Source organism: Amphiura filiformis, chromosome 1, assembly GCF_039555335.1.
Source record: "Amphiura filiformis chromosome 1, Afil_fr2py, whole genome shotgun sequence".
Lineage (NCBI taxonomy): Eukaryota > Metazoa > Echinodermata > Ophiuroidea > Amphilepidida > Amphiuridae > Amphiura > Amphiura filiformis.
Window position 1 is genome coordinate 34,766,292 of NC_092628.1, and position 15,584 is coordinate 34,781,875.

Sequence of the window (15,584 nt, forward strand, 5' to 3'; positions counted from 1 at the left end):
TCGATTGAAAAATTGTGATCTATAATCCCCGACATTGCTCTTATGAAGTCACATCCACCTGACTGATAGAAAGAAAACGCACACTGTGCAATACTTGCAGTTTTCCTCCCAAGCAAAAAGATGACGGTGAAAAGTCAAAAGGCATGGTTGTAGTTCCTTATATAGAGGGCCTTACTGAGCGAGTCTCGCGAGTTTTTAAAAAACATGGCTTCGCAACTGCTATGAAACCACACCGTACAATACGTAGCATGCTCGTTCATCCCAAGGACAAACTCCTCCCTCAACAAAAAGCGGAGGCGATTTACGAAATCCCCTGCGGAGACTGTGCTAGTTCATATATTGGAGAAACCGGCTGTCCCTTCGGAGTCCGCTTGAAAGAACACCAAAAAGAGGTGGAGAAACTTGAAAGCAAACCATATACTCGAGCTAGCTGAAAATCATCTATCACAGACATTCACAAGTCAGCTATCACCGACCACGTAGCTTCTACTAATCATTCCATCAATTGGGAGGACTCAAAAGTTATCGACAGGGAAGCTGACAAGACCACCAGATGGCTAAAAGAGGCTATCTGGATATGCCGAAAAGGAAAAGACACTCTAAACAAGGACGAGGGGGCCTATTCACTCAACAACATCTGTGACCAACTCATCACGCCCTCAACGGCTACTGTTGACTATAAAAGGAAGCAGTCAAGATGTGATGAGTTGCAGTCTGAAGAAACCACTAGTGTAGTGGTGAAACGTCACTGAAAATGTGAGTAGATCAACATCATTTTGCACTGGAATTGTTCAAAACGAACCATGTTTACAGTTCAATCCAACATTCCAAATGAACTTGTTCAAAGATTTGAGAGTTTATCATATATTAAAAGGCCTGTACCATTGCCATTGCAACATATATATCATTTCAAATGTATGCTATAATGTATGTTCATGTACCAGTACTCAAGGTCCCCTCAAGATAAAAACAGTCTGTCTCTTAAAACTTTTCCAAATAGTGTGTTTTTTGTTAGTATCTCAAAAAAAGTGTTGATGGAGTTGGGCCCTTCTTCCACTCAGGTATTCAATTGTTCTAATTTTGGCCATTTTAGCATTAAAATTGCAAGTTTAGCTGTTGGTCCACTCTCCTCCCACTTTTTAGATTCTTGACCCCGATGGTGAAAAATAATTGGGGTCAAAAATTAACCATTCTAGTCGGCACACCATATTTCGGGCCTGTCAGCAGACAATTTGGACATTTCACCCCATCCACAGCTCGGTGGTCCTGGTACCATCCTGTAGGGTATATCACCCACATATCATGCATGACTGACTTTTGCATTTTTCTCAAATATCAAAACATTTTTGTAAAGGGATTTAGAACTAGCTCTAGTTCCTCAAGAGGGGGGTGCGCACAAAGCGTGCAACAAGGCGCGCAGCGCCAAGTGGATTTAGTAATGTCAGAGAGGGGTTGCCATGGTCCCATATAGGCACTGAACAAGTGCTAAAGGGATTAAATGCATCTCATAAAACGTATTTCAACACATTTAGAAATTTTAGTTTCAGTTGTAGGAATTGAATAAACATTAGAATTATGAGATTTCTATGCTTGGATCTACAAAATGACCAATTCAACTTTTGACATTGAAAAAAAACCACCACTTATTTTGATTATGAAATTACCATTTTCTCCAAAACAGCACTAACGATGTTGCTGAATTGGTTTAATTTAACTTTGTATGAGATTAATTATAAATTGGGTACACAGCATACCAATACATACCAATAAAAAGTGTAGTGATTTATATTGCGCTCAGGATTATGCTATGCATAGGCATAAACCCACAAACCTCAGTGACCACTGCATGACACACCACATAACCCATTTGTAAATCTACATTGATCAGTAATAACAGAAAGTGTAAGACTATACACCACTGGCCACAGAGGCAGAATCCAGTACCTGCAATGCTTTTTACAAACTACTGTCACAAGTTGTTGCACATATATCTACTTACCACTAATGAATCATTATTAGCCGTGTATGGGTTAAAAGCTGGCAGCATCCCTACTTCAACAGTCGCTTCATTAATTGGAAAATTGTAATTGTTTACGATAGTTTGAGTTGTTGTATCAACCACTTGTATTCTATTGGGAGCATTATTATTTCTGAAAAAAAAACCAAAAAAAAAAAAATATATATATTATTTACTACAAGTATTATCAGATTGGTCATTATGTATTGGCCAATTCTCAGCTGAAAGAATCAAGGATTGAAAAGTCATCAGGAATTGGATCTGGTTGGTTCTATAAATATATGTATTAATAAATGTAGGTTATCGCTATTTCTATTTACTAATTAACTATTAAGAAGTAACAGTATCACAGACAGCTATACAGTGCTCGATACCAATAAATGGTAGAGCTATTTTAAAAAATATAGACACAGATATTAATACATTTCACAACACTGTGTTTCACGCCAAAGCGATCATCAGGTGAATAAATTAAAATTGAAAACACGATGATCAAAGGCCTTTCCAAAACTCCGAATTCTAGCAGCGCGTGCACGCGTGTCGAAAAACACACCTGGGCGAGTATGACGCTAACGGTAGGTGGTGACATAGGTTATGGAGAAAATGAATAGGCCTAAACATACCATATAAAACATTACTTTTTCTTAACACGGCTATGACGACATTTGCTTATCAGCTCACTTCTTTTGTTGAGCGAGATCCTTGGATTACTCATTTTTGAGTTTAAGATTGCCATTTTTTCTTCTAAACAAAGGTTACAAATTCCATGATGTTGAACTTTTCATCTTTGTGTTTAAGTCCCCAAACATATTTCGATAGTTCTGTCTCCTTTTGTATTTTTCTAGCGAAAAGACTTAGTGTGGTTGTTGTACCTTTCCTTAAATGTACCGCCTGCTAATCCAATATATTGCGTTGATTCATTGTCTGAGTTTACTGTGGCTTTGTAAACTATAGCTTGAGATAAGCACTTTCCACTGAGAGGACAGCTGTCCTTTTTCTACAATTACACTCTTTTTCGGGTGGCTTATCGGCGCTTACGCCTGATTTGTGCGTTGTGGGATTTCATAATCGCGCCTATATTTCTCATGCAACTATAACTTACTTTCACGCTGTTCTTGTTGAATATTTTAAACAGCTTGCTCCCTCTTGAAAATGCTTATTAATTAGGCGTATAAAAGTACCTCCTACGTTTGTTTTAACGTTCTTACTAAATGGCGGATTAAACCATATAACCTTTCTTTTTCTGCTTTTATTCTTCTTTTTGCTATTATCTTGTTTCGTCAATTGATATTCTCCTTTTCACTGTACTGGATTTTTCAGAATAGCCACATGAACTTAACGCCGCTGTATGCGTTTGGCTGCTTGGTCGAAAATCTCTTTGCTTGAGGACAAAGTAGAAATTCTCTTACTGATTGCTGCAGGTATATTTCTAATAATTGTTGGTGGATGGTTAGAGCTGGTGTTGATATATACAGGTGGATTGTTCGCTTACTGTACGGCTTGTAGCTTCCGTTGATAAGATTCAGATTAACATCTAGAAAATTAACTGATTTAAGGTTCGTTTCAACTGATATTCGCAAGCCGTATGATTTGAAAATTTCTGTGATTTTCTTTCGCATTCTGTCTGCGTCACTTCCGGAACATTTTCTTAGAACAGCTAACCCATCATCGCGGTATAGTCCCACGCTTTCCGCTCCAAGGTTTGTTTCAAGGTCATAAAGTATGAACAAACCTACTAATTCGCAGATTTCAGCGCCATCGTAAGCACCCATTGCTACGCCAAAGCGCGTTATCGTTACCTTTTTTGATCCACGCTCTGCCAAAATCGTCGAACAGGAGAGTCTTTCTTGCATGCATGATTGTGTTCTGTTCCAAGTTTGATCATCGTGTTTTTCAATTTTAATTTATTCACCTGATGATCGCTTTGGCGTGAAACACAGTGTTGTGAAATGTATTAATATCTGTGTCTATATTTTTTACTAATTAACTATGTATTTATTCATGTGCAGGATGAGTGGGCACTTCTGTGTTTGGACTTTCAGCCCATTCACTCATCCTGATTTATTTGCTTTTGTGTGTAAGAAATGTAAAGTGTGTAAATGTACTGTTATTTTGCAAATAATTCAAATAAATATTATTATAGATAGTGCAAATAAATGACTTGATTAATGATGAGACTGGGAGGTAAGGGGAAATAATTGATCTCAGCACTTACAATCTCTTATAGATTATTTTAACAAATTTTATATTGATCACAAAATCCTACATGAGACTTAAAAATGTCATTTTATGAACACATGTAATACACCTATTGAATGTAGTTATGATCGTATGTGACAGTAAGGACTCATCATATATTGAGCAGGTAGAATTTTGGCGTACACTGCGAGAAATAAACTTGACTCTTGCAATAGTTGTTTGTCATTCTCACTGAAATGCTCTCAACTTTCAATATTTGTTTTGTTTTTCCAATAATCAAGTTTGATTCACGCAACGTTGTTTTTGAGAATTGATAATTTGCAGATTCTGGCCAGCCTGAGAGACTTACTTTGGTCTTGATAATGTTACTGTGTATGCCTTCTCATGGACTTCAAAGCCAAAGCTTTTCCACTGGTCAGAAATGTATCCAGCATGCTCCTTGTTTCCTGGTGATCCTGCATAATGTGCCCCTGTTGTAAATTTTCTGGTATAAAAGGAAAATGAGACATGAGAATTTGTTTTTAAATAGCAAGTATTGTTACAACAACGTATCACCACTAAATTGTGCAAAATCACAAGGCGGTTCTCGAACCACGAGTCTCGCCTGCTTTTGTGACCGCCTGCTTTTGCGATAACTGTTGGTAGAGAGGTAAATGAATTTGGCGGTTATCGGCTGGGCACGATTATCTGGCCGATGGTAACTGTACCCACCAAGTTTCATGCCCATGCAACAGTTTTTACTAATATGACCTCAGATGACCCCTGGTGGCCCTGAAATGACCTAAAATTTTGGCTCTAAATGTTGACTGTACCTCTCGTGCTAAGTTTCATGCCCATACGACAGTTTTTACTAATTTGACCTCAGATGACCCCTGGTGGCCTCGAAATGACCTTCCAAAAATTTGGCTTTAAATGTTGACTGTACCCATCAAGTTTCATGCCCATAATGAAGTTTTTACTAATTTGTCCTCAGATGACCCCTGGTGACCCCGAAATGACCTTCCAAATATTTGGCTTTAAATGTTGACTGTACCCACCAAGTTTCATGTCCATACGACAGTTTTACTAATTTGACCTCAGATGACCCTGGTGACCCCAAAATGACCTTCCAAAAATTTGGCTTTAAATGTTGACTGTACCCACCAAGTTTCATGTCCATACGACAGTTTTACTAATTTGACCTCAGATGACCCTGGTGACCCCAAAATGACCTTCCAAAAATTTGGCTTTAAATGATGACTGTACCCACCAAGTTTCATGCCCATACGAGTTTTTAATAACTTGACCTCAGATGACCCCTGAGTGACCTCGGATGACCCCGTAATGACCTTCCAAAAATTTGGCAAAACCAAAGAACTATTTCATCAAAGTAATAAATCAAAACAGAAAGATGCTTCCTTTACGAGTTATCACTCATTGAAAGTGCTACTTTGCTATACTTTACATGGAAAGCGACTATCTTAAAGTCGTCATATTTCCTTAATTACATGACCGATCAAGCTGTTATTGGGATATGTGATGCACAGTTGAAAATTAATTGTTAAAAGATTTGGTGACCTCAGTTGACCTTTGACCTTGTATGTGACCTTTGACCTCACGAAATTGGAAAAAAAAGTATGTTGCGCTGAAAAATCAAATTTGGCAATACCAAAGAACTATTTCATCAAATAAATCAAAACAGAAAGATGCTTCCTTTACGAGTTATCACTCATTGAAAGTGCTACTTTGCTATACTTTACAAAGAAAGCGACTATCTTAAAGTCGTCATATTTCCTTAATTACATGACCGATCAAGCTGTTATTGGGATATGTGATGCACAGTTGAAATTTAATTATTAAAAGATTTGGTGACCTCAGTTGACCTTTGACCTTGTATGTGACCTTTGACCTCATGAAAATCTAATCAGGTCGAGTACCTCTGGCCACGCAACTCCCCACCAACTTACGTCACTGTACCCCATACGGATCTCCAGATAATCTGTTCACAAGGTATTTTGCTTATTACGCATATATTATGCAAATTAGGTACTTAATTACCATATTTTACGCTCAAAATCTAATCAGGTCGAGAACCTCTGGCCCCGCTTACTCCTCACCAAGTTACGTCACTGTACCCCATACGGATCTCCAGATAAGCTGTTCACAAGGGTTTTTTGCTTGATACGCATCAAATACGCATAAATTATGCAAATTAAGTACTTAATTAGCATATTTTGCGCTGAAAATCTAATCAGGTCGAGAACATCTGGCCACGCTACTCCCCACCAAGTTACGTCACTGTACCCCATACGGATCTCCAGATAAGCTGTTCACAAGGTTTTTTTTTGCTTGATACGCATCAAATACGCATAAATTATGCAAATTAGGTACTTAATTAGCATATTTTGCGCTGAAAATCTAATCAGGTCGAGAACATCTGGCCACGCTTACTCCCCACCAAGTTACGTCACTGTACCCCATACGGATCTCCAGATAATCTGTTCACAAGGTATTTTGCTTATTACGCATAAATTATGCAAATTAGGTACTTAATTACCATATTTTTGCGCTCAAAATCTAATCAGGTCGACACCCTCTGGTCATGCTACCCCCTATAAAGTTTCATCATCATAGCACTTACGGTTCTCAAGATAACGCGTTCACAAGCTTTTTCCGAACACACACACGCACCCCTACCCACATAACCCTGAAAATGGGGACATGGGTAGAGATGTAGGAAATTGGGGACAACCTATTGCATGACATTATGCTTGCATGTTTTATTGCTTATGTGTAGGTATACCCTACTTATAAACAATCTGTAGTGGGAATTACAAATTTCAAATTCCTTGTCCTAGTGATTTTTTACATTGGAACTGTGGACACACACCAATACACACTCAATGAGATTTTTAACATGAAATATGGGGATATAGAATATCCCCATTTTAAATGTAAAGTTCTGGAAGTGTGTATGGGTATTTAACATATAAACTGGGGACATTGGAACTGTGGACACACACCAATACACACCCAAATGAGTTTTTAACATGAAAGAGGGAAAACGGAGTGCGTTCATATAAAATGTGAACAACCCCTCTCAAGTTCTGGAAGGGTGTGTATATAAATGTTTAAAGCCAATTTTAGCTACTTTAGGAAAAGTATTGAGAACTAAAATGAAATGAAATAATAAGGAACCCTGAAAGTACATTGTATGTTTTAATTCTCCCAGTCCTGGGGTTCTTTCAGATCTGGAAAAATTATTCTTGTGCAATATTGGCCACATTTCCCTTCAACATGGCAGGATTCCCACAGGAGTCAATTGGGGAAGTAGGGATATCTCCAATTCTCTTTTGATTACATGGGGGTGTGGCAGAATGTTGCAATTGGTCGTATGCCATGAACTGGGTGCGCTAAAATGGGGGAGCCATTTTTTGTCAAGTTTCATTCAAGTTTATTCTTAAAGTACTTGACTGTGTTCAAAGTATTTGGTATCAATTTATTGCTCGAGGTCTGCTCTAAAAATAAAACCATTTCCAGCACATTTGGACTAGTATTGCATTAGTGTTGCATTTGAACTACAGGGTGTCCCCCCCAAAAAAGAGGCCCCACATTGCGCCCTCTTTTTCTCCTATTTCTGAAACGTTGATCAAATATATTTTGGTATGTAAACAAACCCTAAATCGTTAGCTTTAATTAAACCAAAACAATTCTTTCAATCGGCTCACAATTTTTGAAGATATGCCCTCTTTAAGAAATGTACCAGTTTTTCACTCTGTCCACGGATGAGGTTTGGCTACATCAAAGATTTAAATGAAACACACGGTTAATGACATGGATAGATAATAGCATTAGTCTTGGGAAAGCATTCACTATAAGCGAGGATCACCAGCTAGCTTCAAACATCTTCGCAACCCCGGATTACTGCTGCATTCGCAAGTATCCCAAGCACAAGGCCTTAAGGATGATGCATAGCGCAATTAATGCAATGAGAACTAGGGCTGAAACCTGTATTAATCACGGAGGCAACCAGGTAGAGGGCAGAGCAGCACAGTAAACTCACTTCAAAAGAACCAAAGACAAACTAAACAGCCCTTTTCAGGGGTACCTTTTATTCCAAAAAGAGAAATGACTTATGTTGTCAATAAAAAGAAAGCAAGAAAGGAGAAAAACATAAGTAATTGCAAGTATAGCAAAAGAAGTCCCATTCCACATCAATTTCGCCCAAATTAATGACACTTAACAAAATCCATAACCCATAAGCCCACCGGTAAAGCCCATTCCCTTAAATAAAGTTGTTATTTTATAAAGTTATCATCGAGGAATGTTTTATATTCATGCATGGTATATGCACTTTTCAATCTTTGAAGTAGCCAAACCTCCTCCGTGGACAGAGTGAAAAACGGATACATTTCTTTAAAAGGACATATCTTCAAAAGTTATGAGCCGATTGAAATAATTGTTTTGGTTTATTAAAGCTAACGATTGTAGGTTTCTTTACATACCAAAATATATTTGATCAACTTTTCAGAAATAGGAGAAAAAGAGGCGCAATGTAGGGCCTCTTTTTTTGGGACACCCTGTACAAGTGTAGGGAATTGAAGGAAAGGATGTATACAAACAAGCTAAGCATGATTCAAATGTGGTTATTCCAACAGGTTGTGTTCTTTATGTTGGAATAGATGATACATGAAAACAATAAATTTGTACTTCGGGTTCAAGACCATGAAGACAATATGTGCTCAATATCCGCCTAATAATATACCATATTTAAAGTCACCCTGTATAGTACCATTTTGCATAGAGATGACAAATAATATATGTACTTAACAGAATGTACAAAGGGCCATTTAATTACATAGAAGAAAATGAAGTTTGTATTCCATGACTACACTTACTACATTAAACCTGTTTAATTTTGATGAATTTCGTACTAATGAGTCAAACATAATCACCCTGTATAATATGTTGATCACCCTGTATACTTAATATTTGAGTTTATATACCTCATATATAGATTCCTGTCATCTGATTGGTTGAAAGTGCAGTCATTGAATTAACTATGCCCGCAAAATGAACTATGGACCGGTCCATGGAAATGAACTATGGACCGGTCACGTGCGTCACGATCAAACTGCGCGTTTTTCCCAGCGTAAAATGATATTACGCACGCGTTAATGTTTTCACGCGTTAATTACGCAGAAATCGCAGATTGTAACCTGAGTGCCGTTCGCATTGAAACTATTAATTTCTCTTTCCAAAATCGATGCTTTTAACCAAACAGATGACAAGAATCTTAAGATTTGGTATATAAAACAAATATTGACTGCTTTTTATTAGGGCATGGTTAAAATTATAGGCCCATGGTGATCTCAAAACCATGACTATGCCCTCGGCTACGCCTCGGGGCATAGTCATGGTTTTGAGATCACCTGGGCCTATAATTTTAACCATGCCCCTCATAGCAGTCAATATTTGTATAATAACTATGGGCAGAAACTCACGACTCATGTATTTCTCTTTCTAATTTACATTTTGCTATTTCAGATTATCCACACCCCCCCCCCATTTCCAACTCCTTTTCCTCTCAATATTGCATGGGAATTCCCATCACAAAAATGCCTAGATTGAATGGCTATAATGCCTATTGCTCGGGAATTCCATTTATGTAAATACCTATTGTTTGGGAATTCCCATCAGAAAAATGCCTCTTGCATTGGAAATTCTCATCACAAAGTAAAGTACTCAAACAAAAATGTGCAATTGTATTGCAAAAAATAACCAAAACATGAGATTAAAATTGGTCTGAAACTGGGGTAAGGGCTCTGGTATGAACGTTTGTCATTTGGACAGTATTTTGTATGGGACATGAGAGCACATCATGCATCAGACATATCGAATTGAATTCTGAATACGAGGAATGTCCTGATGATATCAAATAATTTTGATTTTTTTTTTAAATTTGTGATATAATTGGCAAGATTTTTTGGCAGGCCGAGAGGGGTTGGGAAGTGATTTTTGGCAGGCCCAGAGGGGGCAAATGATTAAAAATTGATATTTTTGATATTTAACAGTCCTCGAAGTAAACTTTCTAAATCTAATGATAAATCCAAGCAATCCAGGTAAATCATCCACATAGTAAATTGCTCAACCAGGCCATCCTACACTCATTGCATTATGTTCTGATGTTCTGATCTGATGAGTGTAGGTCGGCCTAGCCTGCTTGGCTTGCCTTCATGAAACAATGTTGTAAACAACAATGTTTTAATCAACCACCAAGTTCATTTTAAATATAAATCTAATGATGTGTACTTAAAGTGTATGTAGCTGGGATGAAAAGCTGACAATCAAATGAAATGTTTGACCTTTCGTATTGAAGATATGGATTTTTTCCCAAAAACACCAAATTTTTATTTTTTTGTGGTGTTTTTGGGAAAAATACATATTTTCAATAGCTACATACACTTTTTATCCCAGCTACATACACTTTAAGTACATATCATTAGATTTATAAAGTTTACTTCGAGGACTGTTAAATATCAAAAATATCAATTTTTAATCATTTGCCCCCTCTGGGCCTGCCAAAAATCACTTCCCAACCCCTCTCGGCCTGCCAAAAAATCTTGCCCCTCCCCCTCCCATGCTAAATTTTTTGGGATCTAAATGTGCAAACCTTAAGGGATCTGGAATGAGCGTTTTGACAGTATTTTTTTGTGGGACATGAGAGCACATCAGGATGATCAGACATATCCATAATAATAATGATATCAAATAATTTTCATTTTTGAAATTCACGATATAATACAAATTTTATGACAAATTATTAAAATTTGATATTTTTCACATTTTGATATATAACAGTCCTCGAAGTAAATTTTATAAATCTAATGATATATTCTTAAAGTGTATGTAGCTGGGAGGAAAAGCTGACAATCAATTGAAAATTTTGACCTTTCATATTGAAGATATGGATTTTTCCCCAAAAGACCTAACTGATCGTCGGCTTTTCATCCTACCTACATACACTTTAAGTACATAATTATCATCAGATTTATAAAGTTTACTTGAGTACTGTTAAATATCAAAAATATCAATTTTAATCATTTACCATAAAATGTGTATTACACTGCTAATTTCAAAAATGATATCAGAAGGACATTCTTCAGTATTCAGAATGCAATTCGATATGTCTGGTGTGCTCTAATGTCCCACAATAAATACTGTCCAAACGTTCATACCCCATCCCTTAAATGGTCTATATTGTGAGTGCAACAAACAGGAAAATTTGCATATTTTAAGCATATTGCTTTTTAAGCATTTTATTTAAAAAGGGGCCCCATTAAGGAATCGGATAACAACGTTTGCACAGTATTTTTTGTGGGACCTGAGAGCACATCAGACATACCGAATAAGTATTCTTTGAAATTTGCGATATGATACAAATTTTATGGCAAATTATAAAATACTAGAGGTATACCCGTATGGCCGTATTATGCTACGGAGCCTTTTACCCTTCAAAACCCACAGTGGAAGACATTGGCTTAATATAGATTTTACCAAGTTCAAGTACATGAATCAGAATGCGTCAGAGCTATTTATAGAACACAGGCAGCAAGTGCAATTGTTTATACCATGGTCACTGACTTTTGAAAATGCACATTTTCGCGGATTTTGAGCCCAATCCTTTACCGATCGCAACCAAATGTGATCCCCGCATTCGACCGAAAGTAGCTTAGGACACTCCCCATATTTTCCTTGATCTCTCGTATAAATTACAGCCCAATCGGACCAAGTTTAAAAAATGACCTTTGACCTTCGACCTCTGATTTCGACCGAAGGTAGTGTAGGACACTCCCCATATTTTCCTTGATCTCCCATATGAATTACAGCCCAATCGGACCAAGTTTAAAATTTGACCTTTGACCTTCGACCTCCGATTTCGACCGAAGGTAGCTTAGGACACTCCCCATATTTTCCTTGATCTCCCGTATGAATTACAGCCCAATCGGACCAAGTTTAAAATTTGACCTTTGACCTTCGACCTCCGATTTCGACCGAAGGTAGCTTAGGTCACTCCCGTATTTTCCTTGATCTCCGTATGAATTACAGCCCAATCGGACCAAGTTTAAAATTTGACCTTTGACCTTCGACCTCCGATTTCGACCGAAGGTAGCTTAGACACTCCCGTATTTTCCTTGATCTCCCGTATGAATTGCAGCCCAATCGGACCAAGTTTAAAATTTGACCTTTGACCTTCGACCTCCGATTTCGACCGAAGGTAGCTTACTACCGAGCTAGAACCACACCAGAGAGATCGGAAGAGTCGCTAGGGATCAAAACTGACGGAGCCTTTTACACACATACATACACGCAACATTAGGCAAATTATAGTAAGATTACTATTTTTTTCATTTTTGATATTAACAGTCCACGGAGTAAACTTTATAAATCTAATGATATGTAAAGTGTATGTAGCTGGGATGAAAAGCCAATGATCATTTAAAAATTCTGACCTTTCATATTGAAGATATACATTTTTTTTCCAAAAAGACTTAAATTTTTTGGTGTTTTGAAAAGAAATCTATATCTTTAATTCAAAATGTAAAAATTTTCATATGATGAACGACTTTTCATCCCAGCTACTTACACTTTAAGTACAAAATTATCATTAGATTTATTCAATTTACTTTGATGACTGTTAAATTTCAAAAATATCAATTTTCAATCATTATATCGCAAATTTCAAAAAATCTAAATTATTTGATATCAGAAGAACATTCCTTGTATTCAAAATGCAATTCAATATGTATGATGTGCTCTCAGGTCCCACAAAAAAAGGTTTGCACCCTTCCCCTCTCAGCTGGTCAAAAATGTCTTCCTTCCAATTCCCAACCCCCGCTCTTAATTATTGGTGAAGGGGATGATTACGCAATCTAATGTTCAGATATCAGTTGCAGTAGACCTATATTTTTAGAGAAAAGATTGGTATAGCTATATATTTTACCTTCATGCAAATTAATTGCTAAGTTTTAGGTAAAAAGAAGCTATGTTTTTGCATGCAAAACATGCATATAGAGATTGTAATATGGGTGGTTGTGAAGAAATTCCAACTAAAAGGCCATTTATTCCATAGGGAAAAAGACACTAAAGTTTCTCTATTTTTGAGGAACTATATAAAGTTATCGTAGAACGTGTTTCGATTAATGGTGATCAAGACTTAATTGATCTTAATTGATCTCATCAGCTACATTTTGCTCAGCTTAATTTAGGTATATTTGTTCACAGTAGAAACATAAATCTGCATAGCTATATAACTTGGGTCTAAAATGCCTAACTTTTTGACATTGGCAATTTGGTCCATTTTAAGTGACGGAGTTTTTCTCTAAAAATGGAAAATGCAATGTCTATTATGGCATTGTGTAGGCCTATGCTAACATATAGTGATGTTCTACTATGAAAATTAAGCATGAGTGGTTTTCATTTCATTCAAATGGATATCTTTTCTTTATTAGAAAAGAGTAGACCTATTAGTAGGCCTACATATCATAATAATGAAAATCTAGTTGGGTACAATAGGTATATAGTTTGTATTTGTTTGGTATAAACTGAGGAGTAGGCCCTATTATACAAGTGCCTTCATAGTGGGTGACAACACCGGGGTGGACTCCATAAGTGGGTTTATCCTCTGTGGTGGTTCTGAAAAGAATGTGTGATTGGAAGCATGTAGGTGATATATTTTTTCATGCATACATTTTGAGAAACATAAATGCTTTTAAGGGGATATTTTTAACCCTTTTTTCAAATAGGGAGCTTGCTACGGAATTGTTTAAATGTTTTGACCACGAATATGTATTTCTAAATAAAATGATGCAAATACACTTTCAGCTCTTCATTAAAGCATCAAATTATACCTTATCTGAATAATAATAATAATAATAAAATATATTTTTGAGCACCTCACAACAAAAGCAAGTTCACCAAGTGCTTTACAAAGCAAAATACATGAAAGCTAAATACACAAATTATTTGCAAGGTACAAGCCAGCTGTACAATGCCATAAATTAAAAACAAGGTTACTATACCATAAATTAAGTACAATAATTAATCTACATCTTGAACGACAATTTGAATAAGATGAGTCTTAAGGAATGTTTTAAAGTTCTGCAGAGAAGTGATGAATCTAAATGATATCTGTAGTATTTGGGCATTTATTGGTTCATGATTTTATGATTATACCGGGTGTCCCAAAAAAGGTTACATGTAGATTTGTGCAAATAATCTAAGTTGCTGTTAACAAATATTAATGTCCTTTTCTCATGACATAATCTTTGTACCCTCTACTCGTACCCCTGTGAATGTCAAGTTCACAATGTGTGTATTTAGCCCGCATTCCAAATTCCTGAGCAAGCTGTTTACTATGTTTACGGGACATAATGCAACACGAGGTTCGCTGCCCGCGCACAGTACATTTGGCGGGTCATTTGAGTAGGTCCAGCCATAGCATGGCAGATGCAGTATTATTCTGTTGAACAGAAAGTTAATTTTGTTCAGTTTTATTTCAAGAGACCAATCAGAAAATGGACAATATTCTTACAGTAATTTCAACTCAACAAAACCCAAACAAAGCCTAAATGCAAATTATTATTAATTTCATTATGTTGATGGCAGAAGATACAGCGTGCAGAAATGCTTTCACCAAAAATTGGTGACTCCATATGTTACATTATAATATTTTATGTATAATACTTTTCGTGACGTCAAAAAGTATATTACAAGTCAAATAAAAATGGGTTCCACGCCGAGTTGAATCACATTAAATAGCGCGTTATAATCCCGACTCTTAATTGTTTGCTAGATTCAAGCTTGGTCATCCGCAAATCTATCAAAGATAAATTTCTACTGATGCTGCTAAAAAATCCAAGAGGTGCTTTTGGATGTTTATTCTGCACTTTACCAGTAGGCCTACTATAGTAATGAATTCACCAGATCTAATCCACCGTGCCAGGAAACTGAATTCCTGTACCATTGTGTACTCTGTAGTGTTTTTCATTGGCTTTCCCTACACCATGACATCTAATATAAAGCCAAGAATTTTCAGCGTTACAGGAAATTCCATAAAATCGCGGAATTAGGAGATAAAGCGGAAAACGCATTTCAGAAAATGTTTTTTTTTTAAATAAAAAAAAATAAAAAAAAAAAAAAAAAACAATACAATTGAAAAGAAATAAATAAAATACTAAATGAAATGGGTCTTCAAAATTCATCAAAATAAAGTAAAATCCGTCATAGATTTACCGTACAACGCCCCATTGCAGCCATGATACCCAATTACCCATCCCAACTTTGCAAATCGCAATGATCGTCACAAGATTCTTGTGAAATTTTATTA

General features: G+C 36.5%; 1 protein-coding gene across 1 annotated transcript in view; it reads right to left on the reverse strand.

Moving 5' to 3' along the window:
- Positions 1-15,584, reverse strand: part of LOC140146092 (putative N-acetylated-alpha-linked acidic dipeptidase) — a 60,758-nt gene that overhangs the window by 20,996 nt on the left and 24,178 nt on the right. Inside the window, 2 exon segments of the mRNA XM_072167848.1 lie at positions 2,000-2,150; positions 4,566-4,700. Of these exon segments, the coding sequence (XP_072023949.1) occupies positions 2,000-2,150; positions 4,566-4,700 (286 nt within the window).